At 43.7% G+C, this 15,443-nt stretch overlaps 1 protein-coding gene across 2 annotated transcripts in view; it reads right to left on the bottom strand.

Annotated features, from left to right (window-relative positions):
* Window positions 1-15,443, bottom strand: part of GABRD (gamma-aminobutyric acid type A receptor subunit delta) — a 34,311-nt gene that overhangs the window by 15,931 nt on the left and 2,937 nt on the right. For both annotated transcript variants that reach the window (XM_055001505.1, XM_055001504.1), the window contains exon 2: window positions 263-375. In XM_055001505.1, the coding sequence (XP_054857480.1) occupies window positions 263-375 (113 nt within the window). The remainder of the gene's footprint in view (window positions 1-262; window positions 376-15,443) is intronic.

The raw sequence follows: 15,443 nt of genomic DNA, 5'->3' as shown, positions 1-15,443 counted from the left end.
AAAAGCCCTGATTTTATGTGTTTTTATCATTATAGTGTTACCATTTACTGTTTATGTTTTACTGGTGTGTTTTATTCGCTCAATTGCAATGATCTTTGGCCATAAGCAATAAATATTATTCTAGTTCTAGTTCTAGTTCACTTGCTTCAAACCACAGAGGGTCTTATCACACCCAGCCAAGATATATGACAAGATATGATCCAGCCAGCTCTAGTTAATATCTTTGTGTATTTGCTGTTTGAGAGACACATCAGGTTCTTACCTCCAATCCCAGGTCTGAAGTTCCGTGCGTACCCTTTCATTAGATCATCCAAGTTGGGCAACCAAGATATTTCTATGTTAGAGCTGATGTAATCTCCAATGTCATTCATGGCTCTGCATAAAAAGAAGAGGCGGAGTTAACATGGAGCAGAAACATTTCAGAAAAAGACTTAAATTTTCTTTAAATGAAGATGGTTTATTTATGAATCACTGCCAACTCCAATGTGCTTTGCTGGACATAACTATAAAGACCAACTTAATTACATGATAAGAACAAATTTAAAAGCGGCAGATTGCTAGCCTTGAAGACTTATACATCCAGACCTATGCAGAGGTGTACAATCCCGATTGTACAGATCCCCATATAGAAAGCCAAGCCCAGAGCAGGCAGAGTCAATGGGAAACATTGAATCATCCTTGCTATGAATGGCCTTTCAGAAGCTTCACCCACCCTGCATTAACCTGCAACAATTCCAATTTGGATTGCTGAAAGTGGCATTCTGGAGAGGCTCATGTTAATTTTCACAGTTAGATTTTGTATTCAGTATTCCAGAGAGTTTGGCTCAGCTGCAGGTTGGTTCCTTGTGTTCTTCACATAGTTTAGCCGGGAATTACCATTAACCATTCACTTAATTTCAACAGAGAATCCAGACAACGTCCTCAATAGCCCATTGCATCTCTATGTTTTCCACATTGCATTCCCAACTTTTTTCAGAACTGATATGTGGCGATTTAAAAAAAATGGTGTTGCCAGGCCTTCCTGTGTATACAGTTAACTATTTCACAGCCAAAGAGATTCGTTCTTTGACAATAGGTGCAACAACATAAGGAGCAATTACCTCTCAGGTTCTTGAGAGGTACTGTTCTATTCCTAAAGTTTTAGTGTTGACCTTAAACAACCATTTTAAATGTGCAATGCCTCTAATTTAAATTAGAAGAATAAAATAATTATCTTTAGGAACTTCCAGAGTGGACGTATCATTCCCATATTGGTGGGGGCCATTTCCTCTAGGGCCACCTAATGCTTTCATGGCCCAGTAAAGATTAGAACCGAAGACTTCCTGACTTGGGATTCATTCAAACTCGAAGTCGTTTACACTGCACAAGCTTTGACTTGTGATGCCCCATTTTGAAGGAGTTCTTTAATACAGCCTGTAACCTTGCTTCACCTTAGTCATAGACAGGGGTCATTTTGTAGAAAAAGAGCCAGAGGAACTCATTAGCATAACTTATTAGCATATGCCAAGCCTCTTGCCATCACTGGAAGTGTGTCATTAGTATAACTGATTTGCATATGCCACGGCCCCTGACATCACCTATTCTGTCTGTTTTGGACCCAATCCTGGTCATTCAGGGCCGAAATTGGGCCCAAAATGGCAAAAAGGGGCTGAAAATGGTGGAAAAGGGGCCCAAAATGGTCAGGATCAGGCCGCTGACGAGCGGGAGAGTGATCCACCACCCGTCAGAGGCCTGATCCAGGCTGTTTCGGCCCCAATCCAGGCCCAAAATGGCCAAGAGTCAGGTGGGCAGGGCCACCTGACATGTGACCTCTTTGGGGAACTTCCAGAACTGCGTTCCTGTGTGTCCCCCCTTGAAATGAGCCCTGGTCATAGAGCTAGATTCAAATTACTACACAGACATACAATCAAACTTGACTGCCTGTTACAAGGGAGAGAAGGTTGCCACTAAAATAGTAAAAACCATTTGATTTATTCTTCTCATGAGGGAGGGGGGAATGTAACTGAAAACCCATCCACCTGGAACTACATACACATTATCAATTCCACTCTTTTTACTCAAAGATAGGATCCAGGATGCGATTCCGTTATTAACCGTTTATCAAAAGAGCCAAGCTCCTGGTGGAGTGGCCACATGGTCAAAAGTCAGATATGGGGAGGATGTTCCATAACTGAGGGGCCACAACCAAGAAGGCCATGTCTCACCTAACTTCTGAAAGGAAGCTAAAGACAACTTGTGAAATCTTTTGGGGATGCATAAGAACATGGAGTTGCTTCATACGGAATCTGGCCATTGATCTGCTAAGGCCAGGACTGTTTACTCTGACTGGCAGAGTAAACCTGATCCTTGTGACCAGAGATGCCAGGGGCTGAACCTCAGACCTTCTTCATGCAAGGCAGGTGCTCTGCCACTCAGCCATGGCCCTTCCTTACCAAGAACAGGATGTTGGACAGAAGCAGAACAGAAGCGGGTATCCATTCAATTCGCTATTTAAAACCCAGTCATTGAATTGGAGCAAATGCTTGATGTTGGGCGTCAAAGCTGCCAATGATCTAACTCCAGAGCTAGAGGAGAGGAACGCAAAAACATGTTCTTAAAGCCGCTTGCAAATCTAGCACGGCAGCTCCCACCAGGCTCAGAAATGAGTGCAGGGCTTGAAAAGAGATATTGCTGGTAGGAGAGGGGAAATCTTGTTAAATATTGATGAAAGGCTGAAGTCTAATATACCATAAACATCGCCTGCCTTGGGACTTATATAACTTTCCTAGAGATTTTTTTTCCCAATGTGACGTTGACCCAAAAACGAGGCATGAGTCCAAGGCAGTATTTGCATTTAACGCAATCATCCAGCACCCACATTGCTTTCCAAAACTCAGCAGTGGAATATTTCATTTACGCTCGTGGTTACTGGAATGTGGGCTGTTGTGCGCACGGGTGCACACGCTCGATGCAGAAGACTGAGGCTTGGGATAGTACTGTGCGGGTGTACGTTTCCAGTAGTATCAACATCATTGACAGATGTTGGCAGATCTATCATAGACAAAGGAATTTTGGAGAAGTTGAGGGAATCTCATTACCCAACAACAAAACCGAATTAGTTCGTTGTGTAATTTCAAAGCAATGCGGGTGGACCTAATGCAACCATGGAGTAGCATGGATTAAATATTAAACCTGAGGACTGGAAAGACTTGGATTCTGCCGTAAATCTCACTAGGTATCCTTTGCTCAATCACAGTTACTGATCTTTAAGGGTTATTTGATAACATCAACTTTAAAAAACAACACAACTATAAATAAAGTACAATGCAACACAAAAATAAATGGTGGTAGAGAGTGCCCTCAAGTCAGAGTGGACTTATGGTGACCCCTGGTGGGGTTTTCCTGGCAAGAGGCTAACAGAGGTGATTTGCCATTGCCTGCGTCTGCCACCCTGGTCTTCCTTGGAGGTCTCCCAACCAATTACTAACCCAGGCTGACCCTGCTTAGCTTCTGAGATCTAATGAGATCAGGCTCACCTGGGCTATCCAGTATGATAAATAAATGAGAATAGCACAAGGGATGAAAGTGGGAGAGACAATTAGTAGAAGTCAGCAGCAACCCCTCTTCTGCAAATGGAAATGCTTTTCCACCGGGGACCTGCTTGACTGGGTGCAAGACAGTGCAACTCTTAGAGGGCCAGCATGGTGTATTGGTTAGAGAGTCAGATTAGGATCTGGGAGACTCAGGTTCAAATCCCCACTCTGCCGTGGAAGCTCACTGGGTGACCTTGGGACAGTTGCACACTCTCAACGTAACCTACTTCACAGGGCTGTTGTGAGGATAAAATGGAGGAATGGAGAAAGTAAGCCATTTTCATTACTATTGGGGAGAATGGTGGAGTATAAATGAAGCAAATAAATAGACCGGTAATAATATGTCTGAAACAATGAATACAAGAAACGATATTAAACGATTAAAAGTAATTGTAAACATTATTATGTATTGTGTATTTTGGTTTAAAAATGTTCAATAAATGGTCGCTGGCTTTCTCTAGACATCACCAGAAGTCATCTATTGTTTTTTTGTTTTTTTGCAAGAGTGACTTAATAGTGCTTTAACACAACACCCAAATGCAAAATACTTACTCTCTAAAAAGGATTCTTGAAACTGATTACAAAAATTAAAGTGTATTGTAAAATTAACACTAAAAACAATAGTTTTTTTTTAAAAAAATTGAGCTAAAGCAGCAAAAATATAGCCTAGAACAGCTCATAAGTACCAAGTTGTCTGAATCTCTAGAGATCACTTGACAGCCCCATGGAACTTAAAACCTGATACCAAATTATTATCTTGTACATCAAAAATTCCAAGTACTAGTAAGTGATGGGGGGGGGGCAGAAGAAGAGAGACGCCATAAATAGTATATTATGTAAGAGAGATTTTACATCAGCACCTGCAGGTCTGGCATCTTGGTAGTCAGCTTTGTCCTCCATGCATTGCAAGTTGCAGACAAAAAAGTAAATGCTATCATCACCACCCCCAGTTAAAGGCTCTTGATTTTAACAAGCAAAACAGCTTTTTAACATGCCATTTCTCAACCCAAAGCAAGGAGCAAATCTGCTGAATCAACTAAAGCGGGTTTACTTCTTTACCAACCCGAGAGTATAAAATGCAAATCCCGTGGCTGGTTTTCTTTTCTTTGGTCCTGGCTTCTAAGCCTTCCTATCCACCTGTTTTCAGGTAAAAAGCATATGTATTATCACCACTTTACAGAGCGCCTAATCCCTGTCTTGGCTTTGCTAATCAGGAGTGGATACAATTTTCTATGTATAACCAGTTCTCTAAAACTGCATCCAAGGAGATCTGTTTGCTGCCACAGTTGATGTACCAGCTCCTTGCAGTTTGCCAGCGGAGATGGCACATTTCCCCCCATTCATTTACGGCAGGGCTGGTGTCAGCAAATGGCGAGGTGGGGCAGCTGCCAGGCCCCGTGGGTTCTGGGGAGGCCCACTCACACATCTCTTTGGATGCCTGCACTCACACTTTTCCACACTGCCTGCTTGTGATGGGTTTGTCACCCCTGCTCCCGGCTGCATATGTTGCCTAGCACTGCTGGAGAAGGGCATGGGTGGTGCACACACCCTCCGCATTCCTGTTGGCCTTGGCAGTGCCACTGCTAGCTGCACTCACCACCCAGCACCATCAGGGAAATGGCATGCAGGCAGAGTGGGCAGTGACTGCAGGTGGTGGGCAAGTGGGCATGGGCAAGTGGGGGCATATGGATGGGAGGGGAGCCTAGTTTGGGCATGGGGGGGGGGGCTGAGCACTCTCTGCCCAGCCCCCCCCCCCTGACCTGGAATTGGCCCTGATTTGCGGGTCTGAAATTTTGCCCTGCAGTGCACCACCATCTCTGGAATTCAAGTGTAGAAATTTGTCTGGCTTGGGTAACATTAAGTCCAGAATTGGAGCATAGACACAATTTGCCTTCAGTTCCTGCATGTCTCCCCTCTCCCACAATGCGAACATGCACACACTGGAGGAATCAACAACTGCATTGAACCATCCCATGCACAGCTCACGAAAAATGTGTAGAACGTACAACAATCAAGGACTCCTAATGTCACACTTTTAATTTGGAATCGTTCCTAGCAGTGCCGTCCCAAGCAGATTAAGAAGAGTGCAAGCCCATAATGAAATGCAACTCTGTTTAAGAGAGATCAAAATGGGTAGCCGTGTTAGTCTGCCTATAGCAGTAGAAAAGAGCAAGAGTCCAGTAGCATCTATAAGACTAACAAAATTTGTGGTAGGGTAGGAGCTTTCGTGACTCAAGCTCACTTCTTCAGATACTTCTTCAGTCACAGCTCAGATCTTGTGTTTAAGATGGCACTGTTGGTTATATGAAAATCCAAATCCAAATCCAAACTTGAAAGAGGATCAGGCCGTTGGTCCATCCAACCCAGTATGTTTGACTATAGCTCAGCAGGGTCTCTAGCAGAGAAAGACATAGTACATAACTTACTGCCCAACTTTAACTGAAGGTGATGAAGTTAGAACCAGGGACCTTCCACCTGCAGAGTGTATGCTCTGTTACTCAGCTACGGCCATTTCCCTTACGAACTTCTTTCTCTTCCTTATACAGCATTAAACCATTGGTCCACTCCACCTCAATATTGTCAACTCCAGGGCGCAACAAATCCCAGGTGCCAGGTCGCCATGGCACCTAGAAATCTCATTGTGGTGCCTAGGATTTCCAGCAGTGGTTTTATTTTAGTGTCTCTCAGTGATCTTTGGGGGAAGTACAAACCTTGCTGTATGACTTGCTGTATGACATAAAGATACATACGCATGAAGTGCTTGTCACAATGATTAGAAATTACAGTCATTAAAATAGAAAACCCAGAAGGCTAGAAAATGAATCTTAAATATTTTGTCTGCTTCCTACAACCAAAGAAAATTTGTCAAGGCCTGGTCTACTCCGATTGGCAGCAGCTATCCAGAACCTCAGGCGGAGAAAAGTCTTTCGCAATGCGTGGTCCTTGAGCTCCTTTAAAGAGACAAACCAAAGATAGAAGAAGTTGAAATCTCTTTTTTACAGGTCAGAGAGAGACGCCATATCTGGCCCTGATGCCACCATATCTACAGCCTTACAAGTTTGGGACTGCCATGAGGGCAAGTTGAGGTCACAGAATAGATTCTGCTTGTTTTGGCCTCTCGGATAATCCCGACCAATACACGTCTCCTTTCCATCTGCCGCCCTTCATTCTAACCGAAGCTCATTGTAAATATGTTTTATATTTTGAAATGTAATTGGAAAAGCATTAGGCTTAATTCACATCAACCTTACAAACATCAAAGCCCTTCCTTGCTTTACTCTGCGGGAATTTAAACCTCATAGTATAAGGTCTGCTCTTCTTGATATCGCTCTATTTTCATCTTTATTAAAGCTTCCCCCACCCCGTGCTGCACAAAAGTTGGAGGGGTGGCATGTGACCATTATCTGCCTCCTGGAAACTTTTAAAAATATTACAATGCCTAGACCAACAAAACGTAAGAGATTAAGTTTCTATTTTTAATTAAGGAAAGAAAAGCCACGGTTTGCTAGAGGCAGTTAGGAGGAGTGCCAAGCCTGCCACCACCAAAAACAAAGGATAAGTGAATTTGTCACACTCTAAGAAAAGATGGCTCTATTTCCCGTAAATGTGGCCCTTGGGGGAACTTGAGAGCTTTGGATGATAGAAGTTCAGTGGTTTAAGATGCCTTGGCTTCTTTATATTCACAGCTTTCAGCACTGCCAGGAAAAAAACCAGAGACATTCTTGTATACTTTGCCTAAGGAGTAAACTATATATCCTCCAACCACCAACACCAATTTGACTTCTGTTAACTCTTCGCCTAAAGCCCCATTTAAAATTAAATCGTCACATTTGCTAACCTAAGGCAGCGATTCCTACTAGGAACCTTGTTTGCTTCTTCAGTCTTGGGGATAACATTCAAATGGTCCAGAAAGGGACAGACACACACACCCCAAACCCCCGAAGGGCATGAATTTGCAGGTTCCATGGCCTGTGGCTTCAAATGACAGACAGGATCCAAAGATGATCTTTCTTAGAAAGCCCTAAATGGGCAGGGACCAGGGTATTCAGAAGCCCCCCCCCCATTCCTATCTGTCCTTCATCAGGTAGGTGAGGCAGAGAATATGTGACTGGCCCAAGGTCACCCAGCAACCTTCTATGGTGGAGTGGGAACTCGAACTGGGATCTCCCAGGTCCTGGTCTGACACTCTAACCACTATAGACCGCTCCATGTGCATCCCTCCCAAAGCTGTGCGCTCGGTGGAAAAGGACAACCACCCCAGATTGAAGGAGTTTACTACTCTAACCACTATACACTGCTGGCTCTTTTAACTGCACGTAATTTGAATGAGACTGCTTCTTTAAAAGTTGTACAATGTTTTAGTGCTGTGATTTTGCTGTTTTACATTATAGCCTGCACTGTTTTTAAATAGGCAAGCAGCCTTCAGTGCTGTATTTTAGAAGAAAAGCAAGATAGATAAGGTAGAACTTCTAGAGTTTGAGGATGTGGTTTAATTGACCCACACATCTCCTCACCCCTTCGCCATGATGGGTACAATCACACAAAACAGTAAGAACGATGCAAAATAGACCATTTATGCAAATGCGCTTCGTTTGCATAATCTGCACAGGCACCAAAATTCTCATTTACATTCTTCCCCTTAAGAGGCCGGAACACACATAATAGCCGTGCACATCACCCCTGGGTTGAAGCAGACACATCAATGCGCAAAGAAAGGATTCTAAGCAAAGATGTACAACGATGGCCTCATGTCCTTTTGTTTCCCCATATTGTAAGCTATTTTGATTGCTGGGATCTGTTTCTTTCACCGCATCCTTAAGCCATTTATATAGACAGCACGCACTCAAAAAGTTTTAAAACTGCACATGCTTAATGTGGGGGAAGTTCAGCATTAGGAAACAAAAAATAGTGTGTGGGGACTTGTGCGTTCAGTTTGCATGTGGAAAATACAACAAAGACATTTGGGGTGGGGGTGGGTTGAGTCGAAGCAGTGGGAAATTGCTAGCATCCCTAATTCCATATCTTTACAGTCAGGCTCCAATCGCTGGCTGCCTTTGGGTCATTCACAAGCCCTGGGATTTCTCTAGACCCTGATCTAGTCAAAGGAAGCCATAGGAGAAGCACCGCAGAACAGGAAATGATGGAAAGCTAAATGCATTCATTGATCTCTAGATCCAAATGCATATCAGTTGCTTAGCTCTTCATCAAGGGACTATTGCAAAAGAATACAGGAGCAGTAAATGAAGGTCCAATTTGGCTAAGCAACGGACAGTGCAGTTCTAAGCCAGTATACTCTTCCTTCTACATCCACCCACTTTAATGGACTTAGAAGGGTATAACTTTGCCTAGGACTACACTGTAGGCTACAAAGCAGAAATTCTGTGGTTCACCTCTACAACATACTTAGCTTGGGTTGCCAGCCTCCAGGAGAGGCCTGGAAATCTCCTGGAATTATGACTGATCTCCAACTACAGAGATCAGTTCCTCTGGAGAAAATGGCAGAGTGGACTCTATGGCATTATATCCCACTAAGGTCTCTCGCCTCCTGAAATCCCACCTTCTCTAGGCTGCACCCCCAAATCTCTAGGAATTTCCAAAGTCAGAGCTGGTGATCCTAATACTCACCCAGATGAATCTTAGTTGTCATACTCACACACTGCCTCAGTCGTTCCATCTGCAGTATGGAGATAGTAAATAGTCCAGTAGCACCTTTAAGACTAATGAACTTTATTGTAGCATAAGCTTTCGAGAACCACAGCTCTCTTGCATCTGATAAAGAGAGCTGTGGTTCTTGAAAGCTTATGCTACAATAAAGTTGGTTAGTCTTAAAGGTGCTACTGGACTCTCTACTATTTTGCAACTACAGACTAACAGGGCTAACTCCTCTGGCTCTATGAGCATGGAGATAGTAACTCTGGTCTGCTTTGCATGGCCGTCGTCATGGTTACCAAAAAATATTTGAAAGTGTTGTCTCTGTGTTGCCATTATCAACAAACTCATATAGTAAGCTGGTAAATATCACTACATATAATATAAGTCGCATAAACAAGTCCTAGCAATTGCCTTTGAGTAAGTAAAAAGTGCATGCGACTTGAAATGTCTTTTTAAAAAAACTCAGTTTTAAAATATGTTTTCATATTTGTGGAGTTTACAGATTTAAAAAAAAAAATAAGCATTTTGAGTTATTCAAACACATTTATAAGTGGCCCCCATGCTTTTGGCTTTCCACAAACTACTGCAGCAGCAACCTTTATTGGCATTACATCAATGTTAACAAAAACACTCAACACAACCAGAACTCAGTCTACAAATATACAACTTGCCTCATAGATGCAAGATACAAAAATTTAGCTACAGTTTCGATAACTTTTTGGTTCTGAGTAGCCAATAGGAGGATAACTTTACATTTATCAGATTTTCCCATTTGCTCTCTCAACAGCGGGTCAATGAGTGTGGGACGTATATCACAGTAATAAGTACAATACAGAAAGACATGTTCCAGGGTTTCTGTGTCTCGCTGAGCACAAGTGCATAACCTGTTAGGATATGGCGTTTTATGGAATCTCCCATAAAGTATCGCAGAAGGTAGCACATTAAACCGAGCTAACGAATAAGCTCTGCGATAATGTGCGGCCACTAAACAAGTGAGATATTCTGCCCTATACCCATGGGGTAAAAACCCCAAACCTAGGGGTGAACATCTGCCTGTTGCAAGACTCCTAAGATTCTGAATCTCGATGTCGAGGAGTCTTCGTCTGATCAGTGCATGAGCTGATTTTTCTGTGAGGGAAAACAAATCTTCAATATCTTTCCACAAACTATATAAAACAGAAATGTTCAGGACAGCATCGTTATAAGGGCTGCATTGTAACATAATGACTCAAGAAAACATTTCAAGAGGGAGAAAGGGACTGAGACTAGCAAAGGCTATTGGACTGGCTTGCTTCCCACGGAAATGTTGAGTTGTAAACAAGAGGGAAATAACTTCTGAGGAAGATTTACATAGAGCTAAACTACAAGAGACGAATTACAGGAGGATGCTCACATGAAAGGAGTTGCAATGTTAGCTGGGAAGCCGAGTTTTAAAAGACAGATCGGAAGGCTCTGTCAATTTCCCCTCTCTACCGAGCTGCAAAGATTGCTCCTCAGAAGGGTTAGTTTATTTCTTCTTTGCCTCCTAGAAGGGGAGATGAAAACTGACAGAGCCTTCCAGAGGTGAAGAGACGAAGAGTAAATTTTAATTTTTTTTAAAAGACAGATCAGAAGGCTCTGTCAATTCCCCATCTCTACAGAGCTGCAAAGACAGCTCTTCAGAAGAGTTTATTTCCTCTTTGCCTGCTAGAAGGGGAGGTGAAACTGACAGAGCCTTCCTGGGGCAAAGAGGAAATTAACAAACCCTCTGAGGACTGATCTTTGCTGGCTCTGTAGAGAGGGGAAATTGAAAGAGCCTTCCGATCTGTCTTTTAAAACTCAGCTTCCCGGCTAACATTGCAACTCCCTTCATGTACGTGTCCTCATGTAATTCGTCTCTTGTAGTTTAGCTCTAAGAATAACTTCTGAGGAAGGTCAACTATGAAATGGGCTTGCATCTAGATGCTCATCGTCGGCTCATCCTACTACAACTTACTACAGAAGCTGTTTTATAATATCACGAGAATGGGACTTATCTAAATTTGTGACTCAGGCTCACATTATTTGTTGGGATAATTTTCTGACATTGATGTAATATGTTAGGATCACATGTCATTTTATGATATAATTTAGTCGCCATAAATCACAAGGTATGTTTGTTCTTTGGTTTTTTACACTGATCCCGGTTTGTTTTTCCATTTCAGGTTTCTGCAGTCTTATTACATTGTTAATTAGATATCTCTTGATTGTGTGGATTGTACTGACTTACATTATGAAAACTGCACTGAGACTCAGTGAGAAAGGCAGACTATAAACAAACAAACAAATAAATAGTGGTTAGAGTGTTAGACGAGGAGCTGGAAGAGCTAGTGAGCGTCATTGTGAAGAGGGAAATTGAACAAAGATCACCCAGCCTTATTCAAACAGTAACCACTAGGCCACGTTGACTCAGACGGGCCTTCAGGTTGGCTGGCATCCTTTCAAAGCCTTACAGATTACGTCCCCAGAAGATGAGTAAGCCCAGCATTCCTTCCTCTGCATTTCTAACAGTGACTCGCAAGCATGTAATTGCAGGATCGTAGCCAAGTAACTAGGCAATTAAACCAGAAATGAAACAAAAGTTACGTAACAAACCACGCGTTGTACACATCCAGGCAAGCCACAGAGAAGAAGAGACCAACATGGCTTTGTCATCGGATTTGAAAACGGGGTGGAGAACCTTTCTGCAATTAAGGCTGTGGCAACAGCATTATTTCCTCCCCAAATAATCCCAGCAGCTCCCGGAGTTACTTCAGTTAAGTGTCACAAATTCACTATTTCCCTCTGTGCAGTTACTCAGAACACCCCAGGTCTTAGGCCCATTTGCTCATAAGTAAGCCACACCAGGTTCAGGGGGACAATCCCCAGTAAGGGTGCATAGAACTGTGTGGGCCTATGTCCCCCTTTGACAGCGCAACCCTAAGCATGTTTGCTCAGAAGCAAGACCCAATGAACTGCGGCACGCATCCTGACAGCTTTTGTCTAGGCACAATCCCTTGCTTGTCCTACTGGATTAAGTGGAGGTGGTGGGAATTGCAGCCCAAAGGCCCAATTCTGAGCTCACTCACTTAAGAGCCTCACTCAATGGGCCATTTCCAAACAGCCACAAATAACATCGGATTGGACATCTCTTTAGAAAAGAGTCCAGTAGCACCTTTAAGACTAACCAACGTTACTGTAGCATAAACTTTCAAGAACCACAGTTCTCTTCATTAGATGCATGGAGGGTATGCATCTGACAAAGAGAACTGTGGTTCTCAGAAGCTTATGCTACAGTAAAGTTGGTTAGTCTTAAAGGTGCTGCTGCACTCTTTACTATTTTGCTACTACTGACTAACACGGCTAACTCCTCTGGATCTATGTCATCTCTTTAGGATCTCAGGTGAGCTAACATATGTATGGTAAGGGTTGCCAGCCTCCAGGTGGTGGCTGGAGATCTCCCGGAATTACAACTAATCTCCAGGCCACAGAGATCAGTTTCCCTGAAGGCTGCTTTGGAGGGTAGACTCTATGGCAGGAGTGGGGAACCTTTTTTCTGCCAAGGGCCAATTGGGATGTTTATAACATCATTCATGGGCCATATCCTTAAGGTGGTAGAAAGCCTTTTCCTTGATCTTATGTTCTGTCCCACGTGGGAAGTGCCCTTTCTCCCACGCGCGTGACGATGTCACTCCTGGAAATGACGTCATCATGCAGCACGCACGCCCTCCCCCGCCAAGTGGGTAAGTGGGAGCAGGGGGGAAGGGTGGAATCGGGGGATCCACTCGCTGTGTTCGTGCTCGTTCCTCTCTGTGGCGTTTCCCCACTGGCGCTGGAGCTGCTGGGCCTGTTGGAAGCAGGCCAGACCAAATGATTTTGCCGGCTGTATCTGGCCCGTGGGCCAGGCATTCCCCACCCCTGCTCTATGTCATCATACCCCATTGAGGCTCATCCCCTCCCCAATGGGCTTAGAAAGGTCTAATTGTTTAGGATTGCACTGGAAGATCCTTCCTCTTTCACGCTGCTAGTTCAGAGTTTGGGAACTCTCTCTCTTCTTGTTACACAGTCTTTAGATGAATTAAAACTAGGATTGCCAGCCCCCATGGAGTGGCTGGAGATCTCCCAGAATTACAACTGATCTCCAGGTGACAAAGATCTGTTCCCCTGGAGAAAATAGCTGCTTTGGAGAGTGGACTCTATGGCATTATATCCTGCTGACATCCCTCCCCACCCCAAACCCCGCCCTCTCCAGGCTCCGCCTCCCAAATATCCAGGAATTTCCAAACCTGGACCTGGCAATCCTAATTAAAACATGGTACCCTCTTCAAAACACATAAATAGCACACATGTGTTCATTTTTCTCCTTGTCCTGCGAGGGTGTAGCAATCGAAAACCAGAAATGTGATCCTGAACTATACAAGTATATGATTTTAATTGTAAAATCCCAAAACATGTCCTATTGGACAACAGTCATGGCAAGAAATACAAGAAAAAAAGGGTCTGGGTACTGGTAAACTGACTCAAATCTATTGTTCATTTTGAGGAAAGGAAGACATTCCACAGAAGAAAAACTCCTTTAATATAATTAGGCAGTACTGTATTCTAAACAGCTGACTTCCTGTACATAAGCGTGCAACGGTAGAAGCAGAGGCTCTCATTGCAAACGGTTCCGATTTTCCTTTAATTTGAGATGGGAGATTTTGTCCATTGCTTTAGCTTCCACCAAACTTTAATGGGGCCATTCCAGTTCTAACATTTCCACCGGGGACCTACATAAAATTTAGCAGCCATTAATGAAAGCACAGGAAGTCTTCTCTTTATTTTAGGAATTAAAATCACAAGCCCAGTATCCTAATAATACAGCTGTGAGTTGGAAAGAAATCGGCCCCAACAGTTCCATTTGGACCCCCCCCACACATGCTATACAGAAGATCTCCAAACAGCCTAATTTCTCCATCTTCCTCTTCCCCCCTCCATAGACTCTCATAGCCTTATGCCTTCACTCTTTTTGATTAATTTACAGCTGTACTATTATACACACCTGTATTGTACATACTTTCACCTTGTCTGTGGGTGGTTTTGCTGGTTGTGCTACTTTTTGCAGCAGAGCAACCAATCTACTAGTATAGTCAGTAATGATAATGGATATGACCTTTAGGTGACCTGTTCAAGGACTTCTATTTCTTGGAAATTGCATTTCTGATCGTCTCCAATTCATACACTAGAATATTTTTTTAAAAGGAGACTTGGATGTTAATTCCTAAAATATACATCTCACAATTGTGGTATTAAAAAAAACACAAGAATACTAATCAGCATTGGGATTTGATTCTTATTCTGCTATAGTTTTGAAATGCCAAAAACAATCAGCATATTAATAATAAAATTCTCTCTTCTCCAACTCTCCTCCACATAATTCCCCCTCTGTTTAAAGCTCGGGGTGTGTGTGTGGATGTTGCCTAGAGATCCCCCACCCCATATTTTCATTGCATAACCAGACCTCTACCTCCAGATCTTCATTTAGCATGCAAGAAAGACAGAACACAGTTTGGCTAGTTTGCAGCCTCTAAAGAAATGAGACCGACAACTGGAAACAGAACACCTCTTGCCAGGGCTTTTTTTCAGCGGGAACGCAGTGGAACGGAGTTGCGGCACCTCTTGAAAGTGGTCACATGGCCGGTGGCCCCCCCCCAATCTCCAGACAGAGGGGAGTTTAGATTGCCCTCTGCACCACTCAGCACGGAGGGCAATCTCAACTCCCCTCTGTCTGGAGATCAGGGGGCGGGGCCACTGTCCATGTGACCATTTTCTCCAAGGGCAACCCACTGAGTTCCACCACCTGTTTTCCCAGAAAAAAAGCCCATTTTCGCCGAGGGCAATTTAAACTTTAAAAACTCCCCCCTTGTTCCAGCTGACCCAAAGTGACGTCATTGTGCCCTCGGCGAAAATGGTCACATGGCCGGTGGCCCTGCCCCCTGATCTCCAGACCGAGGGAAGTTTAGATTGCCCTCTGTGCCACTTAGCGCAGAGGGCAATCTAAACTCCCCTCGGTCTGGAGATCAGGGGGCGGGGCCACTGGCCATGTGACCATTTTCTCCGAGGGCAACCCACTGAGTTCCACCACTTATTTTCCCAGAAAAAAAGCCGTCTCTTGCTACAAGAGGGTGAAAAGTGGCCCATTTTCAGCCTGTCTACCAATCTCAACCAATCAGGAAGTCTTGA

Source organism: Eublepharis macularius, chromosome 17 (genome assembly GCF_028583425.1).
Source record: "Eublepharis macularius isolate TG4126 chromosome 17, MPM_Emac_v1.0, whole genome shotgun sequence".
NCBI lineage: Eukaryota > Metazoa > Chordata > Lepidosauria > Squamata > Eublepharidae > Eublepharis > Eublepharis macularius.
The sequence above is the reverse complement of the archived record's forward strand: the minus strand, read 5'-3'. Positions and strand labels throughout refer to the sequence as shown.